Raw genomic sequence first — 18,306 nt, forward strand, 5'->3', positions numbered from 1 at the left:
GTCACTTACTCCATACAATCGTAGTTCCCATTTCATTTGAATATTAAGCAACCAAAGTCCATGAAATTTTGCAGACATATTCTAGAAACTAATATCTGTGCCTGTGGTGTTTTAGATTTTTTTTAAAATATGAAGTTTGAAAATTACAGGGGCTCAAAGATTTGTATGAGAATTTTTAAGACCGCGTAACTTTGAAACCGAATATTTTAACAGAAATCTGGAAAAGCACAGACATAGATATTAGTTTCTAGAATATGTCTGCAAAATTTCATGGACTTTGGTTGCTTAATATTCAAATGAAATTGGAACTACGTTTGTATGGAGCGAGTGACGGAGAGACCAGTCTTAAATCGTGCTGTAGTATTTGAATATTACGGTACAACAATTTTTCAATATTATTGCTACATTTCAAGTTATTGCACCATGCGGCCCTGTTGCACTATGTTGTTTTGGGAATGAAGCTAAAGAGGTATTAGTTTTACTAAGGATCCCTAAAAGTTGTAAATGATATCGTACTGAAAAGTAATATGTGAAAGTTTATCTATCTGTTGGCTACGTTTTCATAACCTGTCCGACTGATTTTGATGAAAGATTTTTAAGTACAATGATACCTAGTTTGCAACCCGGGGATGGAGATCGACTACTTTTATCCGGAAAATCAAAGAGTTCCCACGGGAGTACTGATAACTTAAATCCATAATATATTTATTATGTACTCCACAAATTAGAGTTCCCTCGGATTTTTAAAAACCTAACTCTAGAAAGATGAAGTCGCAGGCATCAACTAGTCTTTACCTATAATAATAGCTACTTTTATTTAATACCTATATCTTGAGACTTACAGGCCGAATGCAATAAAATAGGTTGGAACGGCCGTTCTTCTGGTTTAGCGTCACTTCCGGCTATTTTATGATAACATCCTCCATGGAATGGGTTTGGACATCGATGGTAAAGGGTCACTAGATATTTCTCGGTATTTCATAAACTTTAGTATTTACTTCAGAGAACATCATTGAGTAGTTTTGTCTCTAAAATATTGACCCCTATTCATTATTATTATCCCTGAGTCCATACCAGGACTTCGTCTGTGTTGGTGTTAGCTGGCGGGTGTGTTCTGCTTTTTTGGAGTGTTTTTTTTGTTAAAACTGTCTGGAAAGCGCTCTAAGGGGGTGCCGTGCGTATGTCGGCGAGCGCCGGCACAGAAGGGGTCCACACTTGTATAGTTTAACTAACTTGCTTCAAATAACTACAAACTTGACATTGGCTTGACTTTGTAAAGCCAGACGAGAGAGAAAAAAAAAAGAGTCCATACCATGCTTATTATGTACTATGTTAAAGTGTGTCTGTCCTCTCTTACCCACCTGCTAGCTCAACCATGAAACCATTTTGATGAAATTTTGCACAGAAGTAGCTTGCATGGAGACAAATCTAGAATACTTTTAATCCCGGAAAATCAAAGATTTCACGTGATTTTTAAATCCACGTGGATAAAGTTACGGCCATAATTGTATTTCTATCCCAGTCCGCTATGCATACAGAGTTCTTTCCTCCAAAATAAAAAAACAATTTCTGTGTAAGTCAGTAAAAGTAAAGGGGATATTTCTTCGTTGCTTTAACAGAATAATTTATAATTTTTAGCTTTTAATAAAGCTGCGGCCACATCAGTGCGTTACGCGGAATGCATGACGCGATGCGAGAGCATGCATAACGCGAATTTAAACGTGAAGGTGTTGTGGTCGTGTAGTGCATGGTCTTATTAAATACTAGATGATTCCCGCGCATGGATTTAGGATTTTGAAAAATCCTGTGGTAACTCCCGAAATGAAAAGTTGCCTATGTATATTTCCGGTATGCAAGCTACCTCTGTATCAAATTCATATAAATCGGTTAAATGGATACGCCTTTAAGAATCCCGTGGGGCGACCGCTACGCGGCTGACGTTCCAGCTTCGTAGTCGCTTTGGTCGCGCAGGTTTGGGTGAAGTTTTAGATATTATACGAGTAAAATCATTACAGTCTCCATATCAGAGTGATCTAATACGGAAGTGTCAAAATGCGTTTACGTAAATTTTTACGCATTTTGTTCAACCATTCAAGAAATGAAGCATTAACATTTTCCTGTGAAAACTCGCTGTTTCATTCGGTATAATAAATCAATCAAGGCAATAGACCTCGTTTAGCAAGTGTTTGAAACCTTCAATTTTTCCGTCGGCTCTATTGATATTAATGATGGCGAACAGCTGATGCATTACTACAGAATTCATAATACATAAATAATAGAAGAGATAAAAAAGCGAGGTATAATATATAATATATCATGCTATAATATATAATAATAAAATATTCAAAATGGCCGCCATGAAAATTAAAAAAAAAAAACTAATAAGTGTTATTTCTTGTACGATTGTATAAACCCTTTGTGAAAGTCCTTGAGTGGAGACCGCGTTTAAGCAAACGTAGTGTGGGACGCCCTCCAGCACGATGGACCGACGATATAATAAAGCGGCTGGCGGGAAGCGGCTGGAGGAGGATGACCGGGTGTGGTGGCGCTCTACAGGAAAGGCCTATGACCAACAGTGGATGTCCACAGGCTGATGATGATGATGCTGATGAGTCATAGTTCGCGTCAGGTCGAGATGGCAATAGGGTATGAGGCGGGGGAATGCCCCGCACACCCGCACGCCACCCGTGCTATCTCGCACCGGGTTAGCGCGGGGGCTGTGCGGGTGTACGGGGCGTCTCTAACCCGATTGCCATCTCGACCTGTCGCGTACTATAATATAATCTTTTGATGATTCCTTTGACAAACCTTTTACAATTGTTTTTATTTAATTACTGTCTAACGATAAATTAAAGACATATAAGATTAAATTATATCAAAGTTAAATAATTTTACTGTAATATATTCTGAAAACCATCCGACCGTCAAGAAGTTTCAAGCCTTTTAATAGCGAAACTTCAGTCATATTCCGTAATGTAATTAAATTTGTACTTGTAATCGTCTAAGCCTTAGTCTATGCAAAGATTTGAATAGTTATTCCCAGGTCGTACGTAAGTCGTAATACTAACGTTTTATGTTTCAAGTTGTACTCAAATATGACTGAGACATCGATGAGAGAGTAGGTAATTTGGTTAACTCTATTTTGTATTTGAACACAATTCAATTCAAATTTAATTATTTGCTGATACAGCTACATACATAAAATCATAATAAAATATTGTCCAGCTGTACCACGCCAAGTTGGTATGCAAATATACCATCTTATGCATAATACAAAATTAAAATCAGTCATTAAAGATAATATAATAGTTCCAATAATTAATCCAATAGAAAAAGTTCGCGTAAAGTTTATTCCTGCTTGGTCATTTTTAACCAATGAGAATTAGTAAATATACACTATTCATTTTTAATTACTATAAAATATCTGTCATATCATTGGTCAAAATATTGACGCATAGCGTTGTGACGTTCCGTTATTCGTAGCGTAAGTATAGTGTGGCAAAAAAAATAAAAAGCCTTGCCATGTTGCGGAAAATCAAAGAACTAATTTAAACATAACTATGACAGTACTTAGTGTAGCAATGAAAAATAAAAATGTGACACCCCCAGGGCAGGTTTTTTATTTTTCTGGTCAATTTTTATTTAATGTGTCGACACATTCATATTCATATTTCCCAATCAAAACAAAATTTAATAACTTTGTTAAATTACAATAAAGTATAACACACTCAACTTACGATTCAAGTGATTAAAATAGTCTCTCAATACTACCAATGGTTACCTTTCAACTTTTCTTTAACGTATTCATGAAACAGCAGAATGGAAAACTATTCTCAACTGCAGCTCCATTAGATGCAAATTGAAATGAATCCTTTGCCTCTCGTATTAAAGTCGACAACAGATTACAATGGATTTAATTAACTTTCCGCTACTTTGTGAGGTTTCCTCCCGATTATTTACGGCACATTCAATAGACCATTCGGCTTTTTGCTTTCTCTTTCTCTTTGATTACTCTTCGCATTCGTTTTGCTATTGATTTGTGATCGTTTGAAAATATACATTTTTTAATAGCTGTTAAAAGACTTGTAATAAACTTGTTATATTTATCCTAGTATTCATCTATGTTTGCAGTTTTTCAGTTCAATTTTTTTAATAATATGATATAAATAATAGCGCTTTCTATCTACCTAGGCTAAGCTTATTCATAACTGCTAAACCTACCCAACTGCTTGTAATTTTCAACTTGGTTCTCTTTAGGAGTTATGATTTTCGTCATAGATCACTATCTATATTATGAATTTGAAAATGTGTTATTTTGTTGCTTTGCTGATTTGTTGGTTTGTCCTTGAATTACGCTATAACGCAGGGATCGACGTGATTGTTTATTTTTCAGGATTTAGGTTTTTCACGAAATCCCGTGGGAACACTCAGATTTTCGGGGATAAAAAGTAGACTATGTGCTAATCCAGGATATTTTTTTTATTGATAAAGGCACACAAAACAGGTTGTAACTTTAAATAGACGAAACATAAAACAAAAGATCCGAATCTAAGTGACAACCCTATCATCTATCATCATTCCAATACCTACCGGATTTTAACAAACTTAAATCCACGCGAACGAAGTCGCATGCATCAACTAGTGAAATATAATAACAAGAGACAATAGGTAATATTTTGTGCTATTATATAGTATGCAGGTGTGCGGGTGTGCGGGGTGTTCCCATCACGATTGCCATCTCGACCTGTCGCCTAACAATTAATAAGTACATATAGACTACAGGCCCATGTTTAAAAATGGGTGGGTCATATGAACCACCAGGTGACGTATACAGGACGATATAAGAGCATAAAATAATAAGTTTCAGCACTATCCCGTCACTTGTAAGCTGTCCAACAGAGTGCTGGTGAGAATTGAAAAGTGCAGGTAGAGTGAGTACATTTTGGTCATATATTTTTGTACGGCATTTTTACCATCGATAGATCCATGAAAAATAATAAGAAAGCGCGCAGTGCCGTAAAAAAATGGTGCGCCACAAAGTCAGTAAATGTTTTGATTTTCTGACAATTTCCGGGGTAAATTTGGTCATTTAATTCTGTACGGCACTAGTTTCATACTGTTTCAATACAGCCTCTAATCCATTATTCCGCAACGCCGTACAAAAATCATGCGACAAGGGGAAAAAATTGAGGGTAGCCCTCTCTTTCCGTGGTCCGGGGGGTGATTTGAGAAAGTACGGCTTTGGTTCCAAAACATTATCTAGCACTCAAAAGTACTATTAAAAATAATGCCGTAAAAAAATTAGTGTTCATTTGAATGTGTATCAATAATTATCTTAATTTCATGGTATACTTAATTTTTAAAGCTGTAAAATCATTTGACTCTGAACGGCAACTTTTTTTTTAACATGATAGTGTAAAATACTATTGTTATATAGTATTGCCGTTCAAAAGAAACTGTTCTAAAAAAAATTATAGATAAATACAAAAACTGAAATTTTTCAAATTATTGCAAAAGTTTAAATATTCATAGATTAATAAAATATAGCAATTTTCTACGCTTTTCCCTTGTTTTAAATAGTATTAAGATAAATAAATTAGGAAAAAATTATGCCGTACATTTTAATGCAGACCATATCTTTTAGGCTGATGAAAATGACGCTACCATTTTAAGGGTAGTACTTTATGGCCATCTGATACTGTACGGCATTAACATATTTTTGAAGAGAACAATTGATAATATGATAAAATCACTATGCCGTCTAACTGAAGTGAACGGGTGTGTATATAATATCCACATCCCCTACAAACCTTTGGACCAACGAAAATGTACGGCATGTAAAAAAATATTATCTATGCATAAAACACTTTCAAAATAAATTAATTTTATGTTGTTTCAAATCACCCCCCGGACCACGGAAAGAGAGGGGGTTGCTACCCTCAATTTTTTCCCCTTGTCGCATGATTTTTGTACGGCGTTGCGGAATAATGGATTAGAGGCTGTATTGAAACAGTATGAAACTAGTGCCGTACAGAATTAAATGACCAAATTTACCCCGGAAATTGTCAGAAAATCAAAACATTTACTGACTTTGTGGCGCACCATTTTTTTACGGCACTGCGCGCTTTCTTATTATTTTTCATGGATCTATCGATGGTAAAAATGCCGTACAAAAATATATGACCAAAATGTACTCACTCTACCTGCACTTTTCAATTCTCACCAGCACTCTGTTGGACAGCTTACAAGTGACGGCATAGTGCTGAAACTTATTATTTTATGCTCTTATATCGTCCTGTATACGTCACCTGGTGGTTCATATGACCCACCCATTTTTAAACATGGGCCTGTAGTCTAATATAAGTTTAACTCAGTACTAATTAGTGGCATTTAACACAGAACATTTTATAGTTCCGACATCAATGGTATATAACAACATACCGACTTCGTCTGTGTTGGTGTTAGCTGGCGGGCGTGCTCTGCCTTTTTGGAGTGTTTTTTTTTTTTGGGGTTAAAACTGACTGGAAAGCGCTCAAAGGGAGTGCCGTGCGTATGTCGGCGAGCGCTGGCACAGACGGGGTCCATACTTGTATAGTTTAACTAACTTGTTACAAATAACTACAAACTTGACATTGGCGAATCTTTGTAAAGCCAGACAAGAGAGAAAAAAAAACAACATACCTAATATTAATGTAAAAGAATATCAAACATAGCTCGTCTAATTAGATATTAAAGGAATCTGAAATTTTTTTCCTCAAGATCATCTTAGTGGAATTTTCCAGTAATTAAGATAAGATTTTCAGAGGTAATTTTATATCAATCACATTATAAATGAATATTGTAGCCTACGAGCATAAAATATTAATTTCACCGTCAATTTCAATAAATATTTTTATAAGATTAAATATACCAAAAACCTTCGAATATTGTTATTCGTAGCCAAAAGTTTAATAATAAAAACTTTTATACTATTTTACATTTTAACTAGCTGATGCCTGCTACTTCGTCCGTGTGTTTTTTTTTTAATTTCTCAAAATCCTTTGTTAGCGGGGGTATTTTAGCTCCTTTAATATGGAAATTACAGTGACAAAGTGGAAACCCCCAAGTTTATTGAACCACTTGCCTCGTGGCGGCTTGAATTGTAGGTAGTATGGAGTTGTTTATATCAGTCAGTTATATTCTTCTTTTATATTTTAATGTATTGAATCATCATGAATATATTATATCATATTAGTACACTAGACGCCTCTGTTCTTATTTCTAGTTCTCTAGGTAAATAGTTTTGGATATTTTCTTAGATATAACCTCAGGACATAACTAGTTGATACGTGATGGGGTTTTTCGGAATGAATTATCTGAATTTTTTCCTTTGCGGGGGTCTATCTTGTAAAGAAAATTAACAGGCAAAATCTCTAGATTTAGTGCAGTGGCTTACGTTGTATGTTAATATATGCCAGTAGACACTAGATATATCCTTTTAAATGTTTAATATAATATGCACATTAATCTTTTCTGATAGACACTTTACAAACAAGATCACCCATCCGGATATTGACATAGATCAACGTTGTTTAATCAGCTCAATCGTCTCATATGAACTTTCGCGATTAAATCACAATATATTCATTTATAGACAAGTGTAAATTAAAAATTCATAACACCCCCGACAAATGAAGGTTACAATAATAACTAGAAAAGAGCTGATAACTTTCAAACGGCTGAAACGATTTTTTTGGATTATAGCTAAGAACACTCTCGATCAAGCCACCTTTCAAACAAAATAAAACAAAATTAAAATCGGTTTATTAGTTTAGGAGCTACGATGCCACAGACTGATACACAGATACATACGTCAAACTTATAACACCCCTTTTTTTGGGCCGGGGGTTAAAAATAATCTAAATTGACCGAATCAGGAATAGATTACGGGAGCATTTATTTTCGAGGAGAGTAATCATACCGCTGAACTTCAGAGGGATTCAATAACAATCAAGAAATAGGTAATTTTGGTATAGCGTGAGCAAAAAAGATAGTAGAGATACCCTTAATGAGGTTTTCGTGCCGTTTTTATGAACATCGTTAGCCTTTCGGGAGAATTCACTATCACCTTCAGAAATTCGTATTTTTTGAAGATAAAAGCTACTAGCTGTTGTCTGTGACTACGTCTAAAACCCTGATGTATCTGGAAAATCGATTGTCTATCAATATTATATTTTGTTAATCTACTAACGACCGCCCACGGCGTATCGACGTCAATCGAGGTGAAAATATCATCTTTATTCCCCACCCGGCAAATGGTGTACCTAATGTGCCACGCCACCGCTCTGCCTCAACCGAGGTATATGATTTACCTCAATATAGGCGCATCGCATACTTATCAAGAACTTGCGAAAAATTCAACCCCAAACTGTGCGTAAAATCTATCATTCAAGGCCGGTTCACACCATTTGCGTATGCAGCACGTAACGTGACACGTGCGTAGTGTCGCGCGTGAACCTGTAGACGCACACGTTACGTCTTTTTTTTTTAAATTATTTAATCAAAAAAAAAAATTAACATTGGATCTATAATATTATCGCTCGCCAAACTGGTGGGCCAGTTTGTTGGCGAGGCAGTTTGTTGTCTACATGAACGTTCACGCCACGAAAGTGGTATGCCATGTTCCATACAGTTCCATACATCACATCGCAATGGTACGCGCTACGTTTACGCTTACGCAACGCTTACGCAGCCTGTGCGAACGAGCTATTAGTGTGGACGGAAATGGGGTGGAAAAGCTCTCCGTTCCTTGAAACTTGAAAAGTTACTGTGGGGCCTGTCTATCGTTCGAAAAGAAACCAGTCCTCGAGTCGGGAGGTCTTTGTGTTCGTGGTGCGCCTCAGACGGGGTGAAGAGACTATATTGGTCCCCTGAAGGAACGTGTTTGGCCCCGAAGCCCGGCCAAACATCGTATTGGCGTCACTCAGAAAAGCAGGTATTATTTAAATATTTTTATCGAATTATTGGAATGTCCTCTCAAACCAACACAAAAAACACTGGTTCAATGTGTAGAGGTTATCCGAGAGTTTTAATCTAAAAAAAACTAATGCCAAAATAAATAATTTAATTAGAGCGTGATTGCTATCACAACATCTAATTATCCAGTTCACAATCCAAATACCGAAAATATGCGATATCGCCCCGAATCTCGGAAGGAGACTGAACTAAAACTTTCGAAACACCCGTATTTATGCAAGTTCAATCTTGTTGGCCTCCTAGCAACAGATTGTATGACATCGAATGAGCCAAATATCGATTTTATCAAACTACCTGCATTAGGTAAATTAATAATTTTATATTATTTTTGACAACTCAAATCAATTTTTAAAAATAACCTTACAGTTCGGCCGTCCTGAATTTAACACGTCCTCGTGTTTCTAATCAATCTTGTCATGTCAGTCGCGGGCTTCCTTGCCCTAAGTCAAATCCAAATCATGGGCTATCCTGCCCTCCGTCAAATCATTAAAACCTACCCCTGAACTGCCGAACTCTCAGTTTTAATGTCAAGTCAACAATAAATCCAAACGACTAACTTCCCATTCGATGTATACAAAATCTGAACCACTTATTGCAAATTACTTTCCACTTCACAAAAGACTAAATTCTTTAAAAAAAAACTAAAAATTTTAATCACCAAATCAAACTCAATAAAAATTTTAATCAAATGTGGGTTGTTTACAAAAAGATACCAAAGCGAAATTAAGACAACGTGAGACACGTCCCGCTTCTGAATTATTGGCGTCACTCAGAAAAGCAGGTATTATTTAAATATTTTTATCGAATTATTGGAATGTCCTCTCAAACCAACACAAAAAACACTGGTTCAATGTGTAGAGGTTATCCGAGAGTTTTAATCTAAAAAAAACTAATGCCAAAATAAATAATTTAATTAGAGCGTGATTGCTATCACAACATCTAATTATCCAGTTCACAATCCAAATACCGAAAATATGCGATATCGCCCCGAATCTCGGAAGGAGACTGAACTAAAACTTTCGAAACACCCGTATTTATGCAAGTTCAATCTTGTTGGCCTCCTAGCAACAGATTGTATGACATCGAATGAGCCAAATATCGATTTTATCAAACTACCTGCATTAGGTAAATTAATAATTTTATATTATTTTTGACAACTCAAATCAATTTTTAAAAATAACCTTACAATCGTGGGGTATTTAGTGATAGGAGTCCAACATAACCTCCGTGCGTTTTAACGATTCAAAAGCACTTGTAAAAAGTTTATTTTGAAAAAAAATCTATTCTATTCTATTCTGTTCCCCGGGCGCGGGGTATCCATGAGGATTTCCCCAGGCCTCAGATTTGCCTGACGCTAGTAATTACGCGTTACATAGTTTCTAATATACCTACTTTTCATCTCATACAACGTTCTGTGTTTCCCTTTCAGAAAGGAAATTGTGCTGTAAAACAATTTTTCTTGTACAATTCAATTTCTACAGCAATTTTTCTTTAGCACAAACTGCATACTTACAGGTACGTGCAACTACTATTCACGCTTTAATCAAAATAAAACAAGAGTTATTTTGCAATTTTATTGCTTTTACATATTCTGCATACAAAGTACCTACTTATCTACTTGCATGAAAAAAATTGCAATGCAACCAGTGATGCATAATGTAAATGCAAAATAATTTTACCGTCTTTCAAGAAGTGTAACCTTCCTTTGAAAAGGTGAGCGCGGGAGTCTATGGGGTCCTATAAGTAGGAGGTCCCAGGTTCGGGAGTAACCCAATTTTTTCTTCGATAGCGGATCAAGCACATTAAATATGTATCATCTATTTTTTAAGCTAATTTTTTTTTTTCTCTCTCGTCTAACTTTACAAATATTAGCCAATGTCAAGTTACTTTTGCTTTTCTTACGGGAGCCACTAGATTACCCTGGGATTTTCACCAGGTACATATATATGTAAGGGAGAAATTAAAGACGTAATGCCGATTTAGAGGCTACTTTAATACTAATACTTATATGCGACGCACCGTCGCCACCGCTACAAAATGCTTACGTTGAACAAATCTAATCGAGAACGGATGGACGAGCCATAACTCCTCCATCCCTAAGAGGAAAATTATCGGAGGGATCGTTTTTAGATTCATTCCGATGATTTTTCTTAAATAATGAACATTTTGGCGATTTCAGCCAGATATAAAATAAGAACACAAAAATACTTAAAACTACAAAACCTGATGTCAGGTATCCTAAAATTACACTGAATTTACTGTCCTTTTGATCGTTTAAAACACTTTCAACAACAGAACTATGTTTCAATGAAAAGGCCATGTATTTCACTTCATCTAAACTAATTTCTTCCATATTAACTACACTTGCACCGGATAGAGTCGCGTTTGATTTTAACTGAGGGAGTGTAATAATTGGAATTCTCTTCATATTATCTGATTCTACAATAGTGCGATGGTGGAGGCGAATTCCATAAATTTCTAGCTCACACGGTTCGTCGATTGTGATCAGGTAAGTGCCAAATACAAGTTGCTTGCTGACCTCATGGCCGCATCGCTTCGTCAGTGTCGTCCTCAGTCTACTATAGAGGAGCCAGCTATTTGGGTTGATTTGCTGAACCTTAATCTTTTCGATCTGGACCTGATGCTGCTTGCAGGAAATAAGGTCATCTTCGAATTTCATAAGCTGCTCTATACAGGTGAGTTCATAATACAACGCTCGGTTGTCTGCAGTACACAGGAACTGATTGCCGGTAGAAAATGACTGACATGGTTTAACAAGCGGTAAGTATTTGATTCCTTTCGCCAAAAGGTAAGGATATTTGGGAATGATAGCTAGGGTTTTATTTTCGGATTCGTGAAAAATGGGTAATGAATATACTTTAAAATAATTATATGTTGAGTTATCAGTTATTGGTATTTCCATTATAAATGTAATCTGATTATTTTTAATAAATGACTTTACACAAATGCTTTCCTCAATTTTAAATAAATTGGTTTCCGTTGGTGGGTACACCAAGCTTTCAGAGTTGGAAATTACATTTAAATGATACAATAATTCTGTAGAGTTCACAATTGACTGATGCAAAATAGAGATTTTACTTAACGCTAATGCTGTTTCAATTTCACTCAGTCTAACAAAGATAGTACGAAAACTACTTGTAAATACACTAAATAATCCTGTAAGATAAGTTATGAAAATCCAATTGTTTTGTTTGGCAGCTAAATCTTTGAGTAATGTTTCAACCTTTGTTAAACGGTTATGAAAATGAACAGAGTTCACATTCATTGCTTCAGTTACATTAATAAAACTATCAAACATTTTAGAGACAATTGTCAATTTCTTTGATATAATAATTTGGTTGCGATTTAATTTAGAAGTAAGTTCGTCGTACTTAATTGCGTCATCATGATCCAGGTTACCAGTTATCACTTTTATAATTGAACCCAAAGGATTTATCAAACCTCTCTTAGAACATTTCTGTGGAACTAATTGTCTATATTTTTCTATAGTTATGTCGCGGGTAAAGTCTGTATGCATTTTAATACTCGCTAGTTCTTGGGAATATGATGCGTTCCAATCGATGATACTGCACATCCGTTGGTAGGTTGTAAGTACGCTATTTAGATCGTTGGACATTTGTTCCAAATTTATAAGCTTAACTATAGTCCAATGGTCGGTTTGCATGTATGCTTGACCTTCCTTGACAGGGAAAATACCTGGGTTTTCTTCAAGATTTTGCAGATGAAGGGCCTGCGACTGCATCGCTACTAGCAGGACACAGCAGAACCTGCGGAGGACGTTTGATGTTTTTAATTGGGGTTTTGGTGACCCTTTCTCCTACTTTTATGGGTAAAATATTTCCCTTAGAACGTCCTAGGACTTTTGCTTTGATATATCTTGGTTTATCTTTACTTTTACGCTTATTAACATCCTTGGCAAAAATAACGTTTCCTTTAGAAAACTCAATATTAGCTTCACCACCTTTCTTTTCCCTAACCCTTTTCTTTATGGCTACCATTTTATCCGTTAGATGTTTGTACAATACTCTAGTTCGTTTTGCATGATCTTTAACCATTTTTTGAAAATACTGTTTTTCTAATTCTATGCGGTATGGGCTACTTGTATCAGTGTGTCCAAAGACAACTTCAAACGGAGTAAGTTCAGTAACAGAATGAATGGAATGATTGTATGCCATAACTGAATAGGTCATCACCGATGCCGCGTCGGTAAATCGCTTTTCATATTTGGCTAATCGGTATATTTCAATTATAGTAGAGTGGAAGCGCTCTATTAAGCCCATTGAATTAGGGTTGTTAGGCGTGCCAATGTGAAGTTCAATTTTGTGTAAGCTTAAAAATTCTTTCATCAATTCATTGTTAAACTCAGTACCGGAATCAGAGCTAATTTTTTTAGGTATGCCATAAAATGAGAAGTACTTCATCAAAGCACGGATCACCTCAGGGGTAGATTTGTTTTGAACTTCAATAGCCTGACCTAGTTTGCTGAATGCGTCAATCAGAGTCAAATAAGTCTTTCCCTCAATGCTAAAAAGATCAATGAATAGTTCCTGAAACGGGGCATCTTGGGTTTGTGTTAGCTGTAAAATAGGTTTAATGGGCTTTCTATCATATTTCATTTTCCGACATGCTTCGCAACTATTTATAACTGCCGTAACTGATTCTTGCATTCTTTCCCAGTAATAATTTCTACGAAGCCTAACTAAGGTCTCCTTAATGCCACGATGGCATGTTTTTCCCTCATGGTATTTATTTATTATAGCTCTCTGTTCTCCTTCATCTTCAACATATACTACTCGTTCTGTGCATTCATAAAAATTTACCAGGCCTTCTTCAAAAAGCTGTATTATTAAATTACTAAATAGCCTACGATGTGCCTGTTCTTCGAAATAGATGAAGTACTTTATTTTTGGTTTTATATGCTTTATCAAAAACTCCTTTACTAATTCAGGGTTGTCTGTTGGTAAGAAAACTTCTAAGACCTTCTGTTTATCACGTGAGAGATCGCTTACCTGCATTTCGTTTTTAAACCACGAAAAAACTAGAATTTGATTAGGTTTAGTATCTATGGCCTCATTCAAAATCGGTATCCCAGATGACTCTGGATTTATAGCTGAATGGATGGTATCTGTTTTACTAGATTCTGACCGCACCGGGTAATCATTTACATTTTTATCATTAAATTCTATAGAACTAGCGGTCGCTGTTCGACTCAAATCTGATATAGTTACTGTCGATGAATCACTGTGACTTAATTTTTCATCTACGTTTACTATTAATGACGGATTTTCTTTGTCTGAATCTAATACATTAATTTTTATTCTGGATAGAGCATCAGCATTGCTATTTTGTTTACCATTTTTATATATTAATTCAAAGTCAAAGTCTTGTAAGCGTAACCTCCAGCGGGTTAATTTGCTGCTGGGGTCTTTCAGTGATTGGAGCCAAACTAGGGGACGATGATCGGTGTAGATGTAAAATTTGCGACCATACAAATACGGTCTAAAGTGCTTTACAGCCCAAACGATTGCAAGCAATTCCCTTTCGATCACGCTGTAACGCGATTCTGTGTCGCTTAGGGTACGGCTTGCATAAGCTATGGGTTTATCACTTCCAGGTTGTCCTTGTGACAGTACTGCGCCTATAGCTACGTTCGACGCATCGGTTGTAAGTATAAAGGGTTTGTCATAGTCGGGGTATTGTAAAAGGGGGGCGTGCGTCAAAAGTTCCTTACATTGGTTAAATGCGTTGATGTATTCCTGATTTATTATAACTCGATTACGTTTCTTTAAGCAATTCGTTAATGGTTTGGTGATTTTAGCAAAATCTTTAATAAATCGTCGGTAGTACCCTACCAGTCCCAAGAAACTCTTAATCTCAGTCGTTGTTTTAGGTAGTGGATAATTTAGTACGGCATGAATTTTATCGTTATTAGGTTTGAGTCCCTCTTTTGTAATTGTATGTCCAAGGTAGAGAACTTCTTTTCTTAAAAATTCTGATTTGTCAAGTTGAATTTTCATGTTGCTTGCTCTAAGTCTATCAAAAACAGTCCGTAAGTTATATATCATGTCGTCAAGACTATTTCCGTAAATTATAATGTCATCTAAATATACCATGCAGTGTAGTCCTTGTAATCCACGCAAGACGTTATCCATCGTTCTCTGAAATGTGGCTGGGGCGGTTTTAAGCCCAAATGGCATTCTCAGAAATTCGAAATGCCCATTTTGTGTAGAGAAAGCTGTCTTCTGTCTGTCCTTCTCGTCAACTTCTATTTGGTGGTATCCACTAGCTAAGTCAAGCGTAGTGAAATAAGTACTCTTTCCCAACTTATCAAAAAGATCATTTATGTTAGGCAGGGGATATTTATCATCCAAGGTTATGTCGTTAAGTTTTCTATAGTCTATTACCATTCTGTATTTGACCTCTCCTGATGCATCCATCTTTTTGGGCACGAGGTGTACGGGTGCACACCACGGAGAATGGGATTCTTGAATTACGTTTTCATTCAGTAACTTATCGACTTGTCTATTAATTTCATTTTGAACAAATGGGGATTGTCGGTATGGTTTGACATAAATTGGGTCCTCATTCTTAGTCCTGATTTTATGTTTTATCAAGTTAGTAAAGGTTAACGGTATTTTGTCACAGTAAAATATATCCTTATACTCATGACATAATCTGTAAATTTTTTCTCGTTCTTCCTCATTGGTGTGATCAAGTCTAAGTTTGTTCAAATTTTCTGATAACAATTGGTCCATCTCCAATTCACTTATATCACTCACACAATTAACCTCACACTCTACATTTTCATACTTTACTACCTCAAATGGAGCTGTAATTTTAAGGGCCATATTTTTATCAAGTGTGTTTTGAATAACTGTTTTTGCATAACCATTCACACATCTTACTAACGCGGTTGGCATTCTTACACCCTTACAAAATTCAGTAAAATTAAGAATAGCATCACCCGAATATTGATTCGTTGGTAATGATACTTTACATTCAGAGCGCGCTGGTAAATCGAGAATGTACTCGGTATCGTTATATACAATAGGAATTGTCACTGTTTTAGTCTTTAATTCTTTATGTTTCAAATCAATTACCGCTTCTAGCTGCGTTAAGAGATCGTTGCCTATCAAACCATCGTACTTTGGGTCTACACTGTACACGTAGAATTTTTGAGATTTGTTGCAATTAAATGTTGGCATTAAGGGAATCTGAATTACTTCGTTATGTGAACTGGATGCATGTGTACTTGTCACAGTGAATGGTTCATGGTAAGTATATGCATAGAAATATGAGTTCGCGATACTGGGGCTCACAAAGGATCTTGTACTTCCCGTATCTATCATGAATTTACCATTAATTTCAGGGATATATATGTAGGGTAACTTTAGTTTCGTGTCACAATTTATCTCTATCCTTTCTCTATTTCCTTCGAGGCTGCTATGCAAAAATTTTCTTCATTATTTTCTTCAAGGTCAGTGGGCTTGCTGTTGGAAACTGGTTCGTCTGTCTGTTCGTTCGCATATTCACATTCTATATTATAGTCCGGGTAACACATTAACTGTGGGTCATAAACATTATCTTGATCGTCATAGTCATAACCATAATAATCGTCATAAGGTAAGTTGTCTTCCTCGTTAGTCATAGTTAATTCGTTTAACTTAAAACCTTGTTGCATTTTAGGCTGTGATGTCCTCATGGATACGTCGTTAGTTGGTTGTTGGGGTTGTGGTGGTTTATACCCAAATTGCTGCGGGGGTTTGTACCCAAATTGTTGTGGGGGTCGGTACCCAAACTGTTGTGGAGGCCTGTACCCGAATTGTTGTGGAGGCCTGTACCCGAATTGTTGTGGAGGCCTGTACCCAAATTGTTGTTGAGGCCTATACCCAAATTGTTGTGGGGACATGTACCCAAGTTTATGTGGGGGCCTAATCCCAAATTGTTGTGGCTGAAAACCTAATTGGGGTCTATAACCCATGACTGGTTTTGGTGGTTGACCTTGACCTTGCATTTGAGGCATCTTCATTTGAGCGTTATTAAAATTGAATTTGGAATGAGGTGGTAGTTGGGGTTTGTAACCAAACGGTTGGGCGATCGCTGGCCTTGAACCCGAACTCGTAAATTGGTTATTACCATGCATGCGATTACGCGTCTTGTACTGTTCCGTGAAGTTCACTTCCTCGAGCACCATACTCAAGGCGGTTTCTAAGGAAGTGGGTGCCTTTAGTCTAATGACTCGAACCATATGTTCGGGAAGATTATACAGAAACACGTTAAGAGCTGTGTTATTATATATAATTGCCTTGGAACGTTTCATCTCCAAGTCGTCGCATGCATTTACTTTGGACATCAATAACGAACGCACAGTTTGGATTCTATTACAAAAGTCGAGGAAACTTTCACCCGGATAAATTTTCAATGACTCTAACTCAACACTTATGCAAGCTTCGCTACGCGGGTCTCCAAAATGCTGTATTAACAAATCTTTTAATGCGGACCACGTAACAATGTCCTCCCGTTCGGAGAGAAGCGCAGCTGCATCATCTTTCAGGCGACTCGTTATAACATTAAAAACGTAAAGATTTTGTTCATCACTCCCCTTAAACCGATCAATCACATATTGACATTTTCGCAAATAAAGATTTAATAGTCTTTTATCACCACCAAACAAAGGGATTAATTGCACAATTTCTTTAGGTACCGATGAGACGGCCGCTGTTTCCATGATGATAGAGTAATGAAATGTTCAGAGGATGCAACTGGCTTTCGTATAAACACTTTTACTTACAAGTATAATCACACATTTAACACAATAGAACACACAATAAAACACAATGTAAAAGTAAAATAAAATTATAGAATTAGAAATTAAATTTGTATAAGTTATAAAATATAGAGTAATAGTATAGTGTGCTACAATAAGATAAGTTTAAAACTTATGTATTTTTTTTTCCAATAATAAAACTTAATGATATTCAATTCTTTTTAACTTACAATTATATATTTTCAACAATTTTTTAAAAAAATTATTTCATTTAAATGAAGTCTCTATGTACGTAAGTGCTCTGTGCACATTCATATTCTTAGAATAGAGATAAGACCGCATAAGTCCATCCGGTGATATCAGGCGTTACAATACAATGTTATAGTGAGCAAGGTTTGATCTCTACAATAACAACTACTTATAATAATTATTAATTTGAAAAGTACGGGAAATTGGAACAAGGATTGGCGAAAAGTTTCACTCACCCCCTCACCGCTACTCCC

At 36.1% G+C, this 18,306-nt stretch overlaps 2 protein-coding genes across 3 annotated transcripts in view; one reads left to right on the forward strand and one right to left on the reverse strand.

Moving 5' to 3' along the window:
• LOC123875184 overlaps positions 1-18,306 on the forward strand; it is a 494,986-nt gene that overhangs the window by 137,952 nt on the left and 338,728 nt on the right. The window lies entirely within an intron of this gene.
• On the reverse strand, positions 10,988-12,607 carry LOC123875185. The gene is made up of 2 exons (XM_045920877.1): positions 12,039-12,607; positions 10,988-11,858 (listed from the first exon to the last, which is right to left on the reverse strand). The coding sequence occupies exons 1-2, from the start codon at positions 12,551-12,553 to the stop codon at positions 11,072-11,074; spliced, it is 1,302 nt and encodes a 433-aa protein (XP_045776833.1). The 5' UTR covers positions 12,554-12,607; the 3' UTR covers positions 10,988-11,071.

The sequence above is a fragment of the Maniola jurtina genome, chromosome 19 (genome assembly GCF_905333055.1).
Source record: "Maniola jurtina chromosome 19, ilManJurt1.1, whole genome shotgun sequence".
Lineage (NCBI taxonomy): Eukaryota > Metazoa > Arthropoda > Insecta > Lepidoptera > Nymphalidae > Maniola > Maniola jurtina.

Bases quoted from the DNA above. Each gene is read 5' to 3' on its own strand.
- LOC123875185 (XM_045920877.1), bottom strand. From the start codon at position 12,553: ATGCATACAGACTTTACCCGCGACATAACTATAGAAAAATATAGACAA. The intron at 11,859-12,038 runs TGAAAGCTTGGT...CGAATCCGAAAA, and splicing joins TTAAATGTAATTTCCAACTC to TAAAACCCTAGCTATCATTC.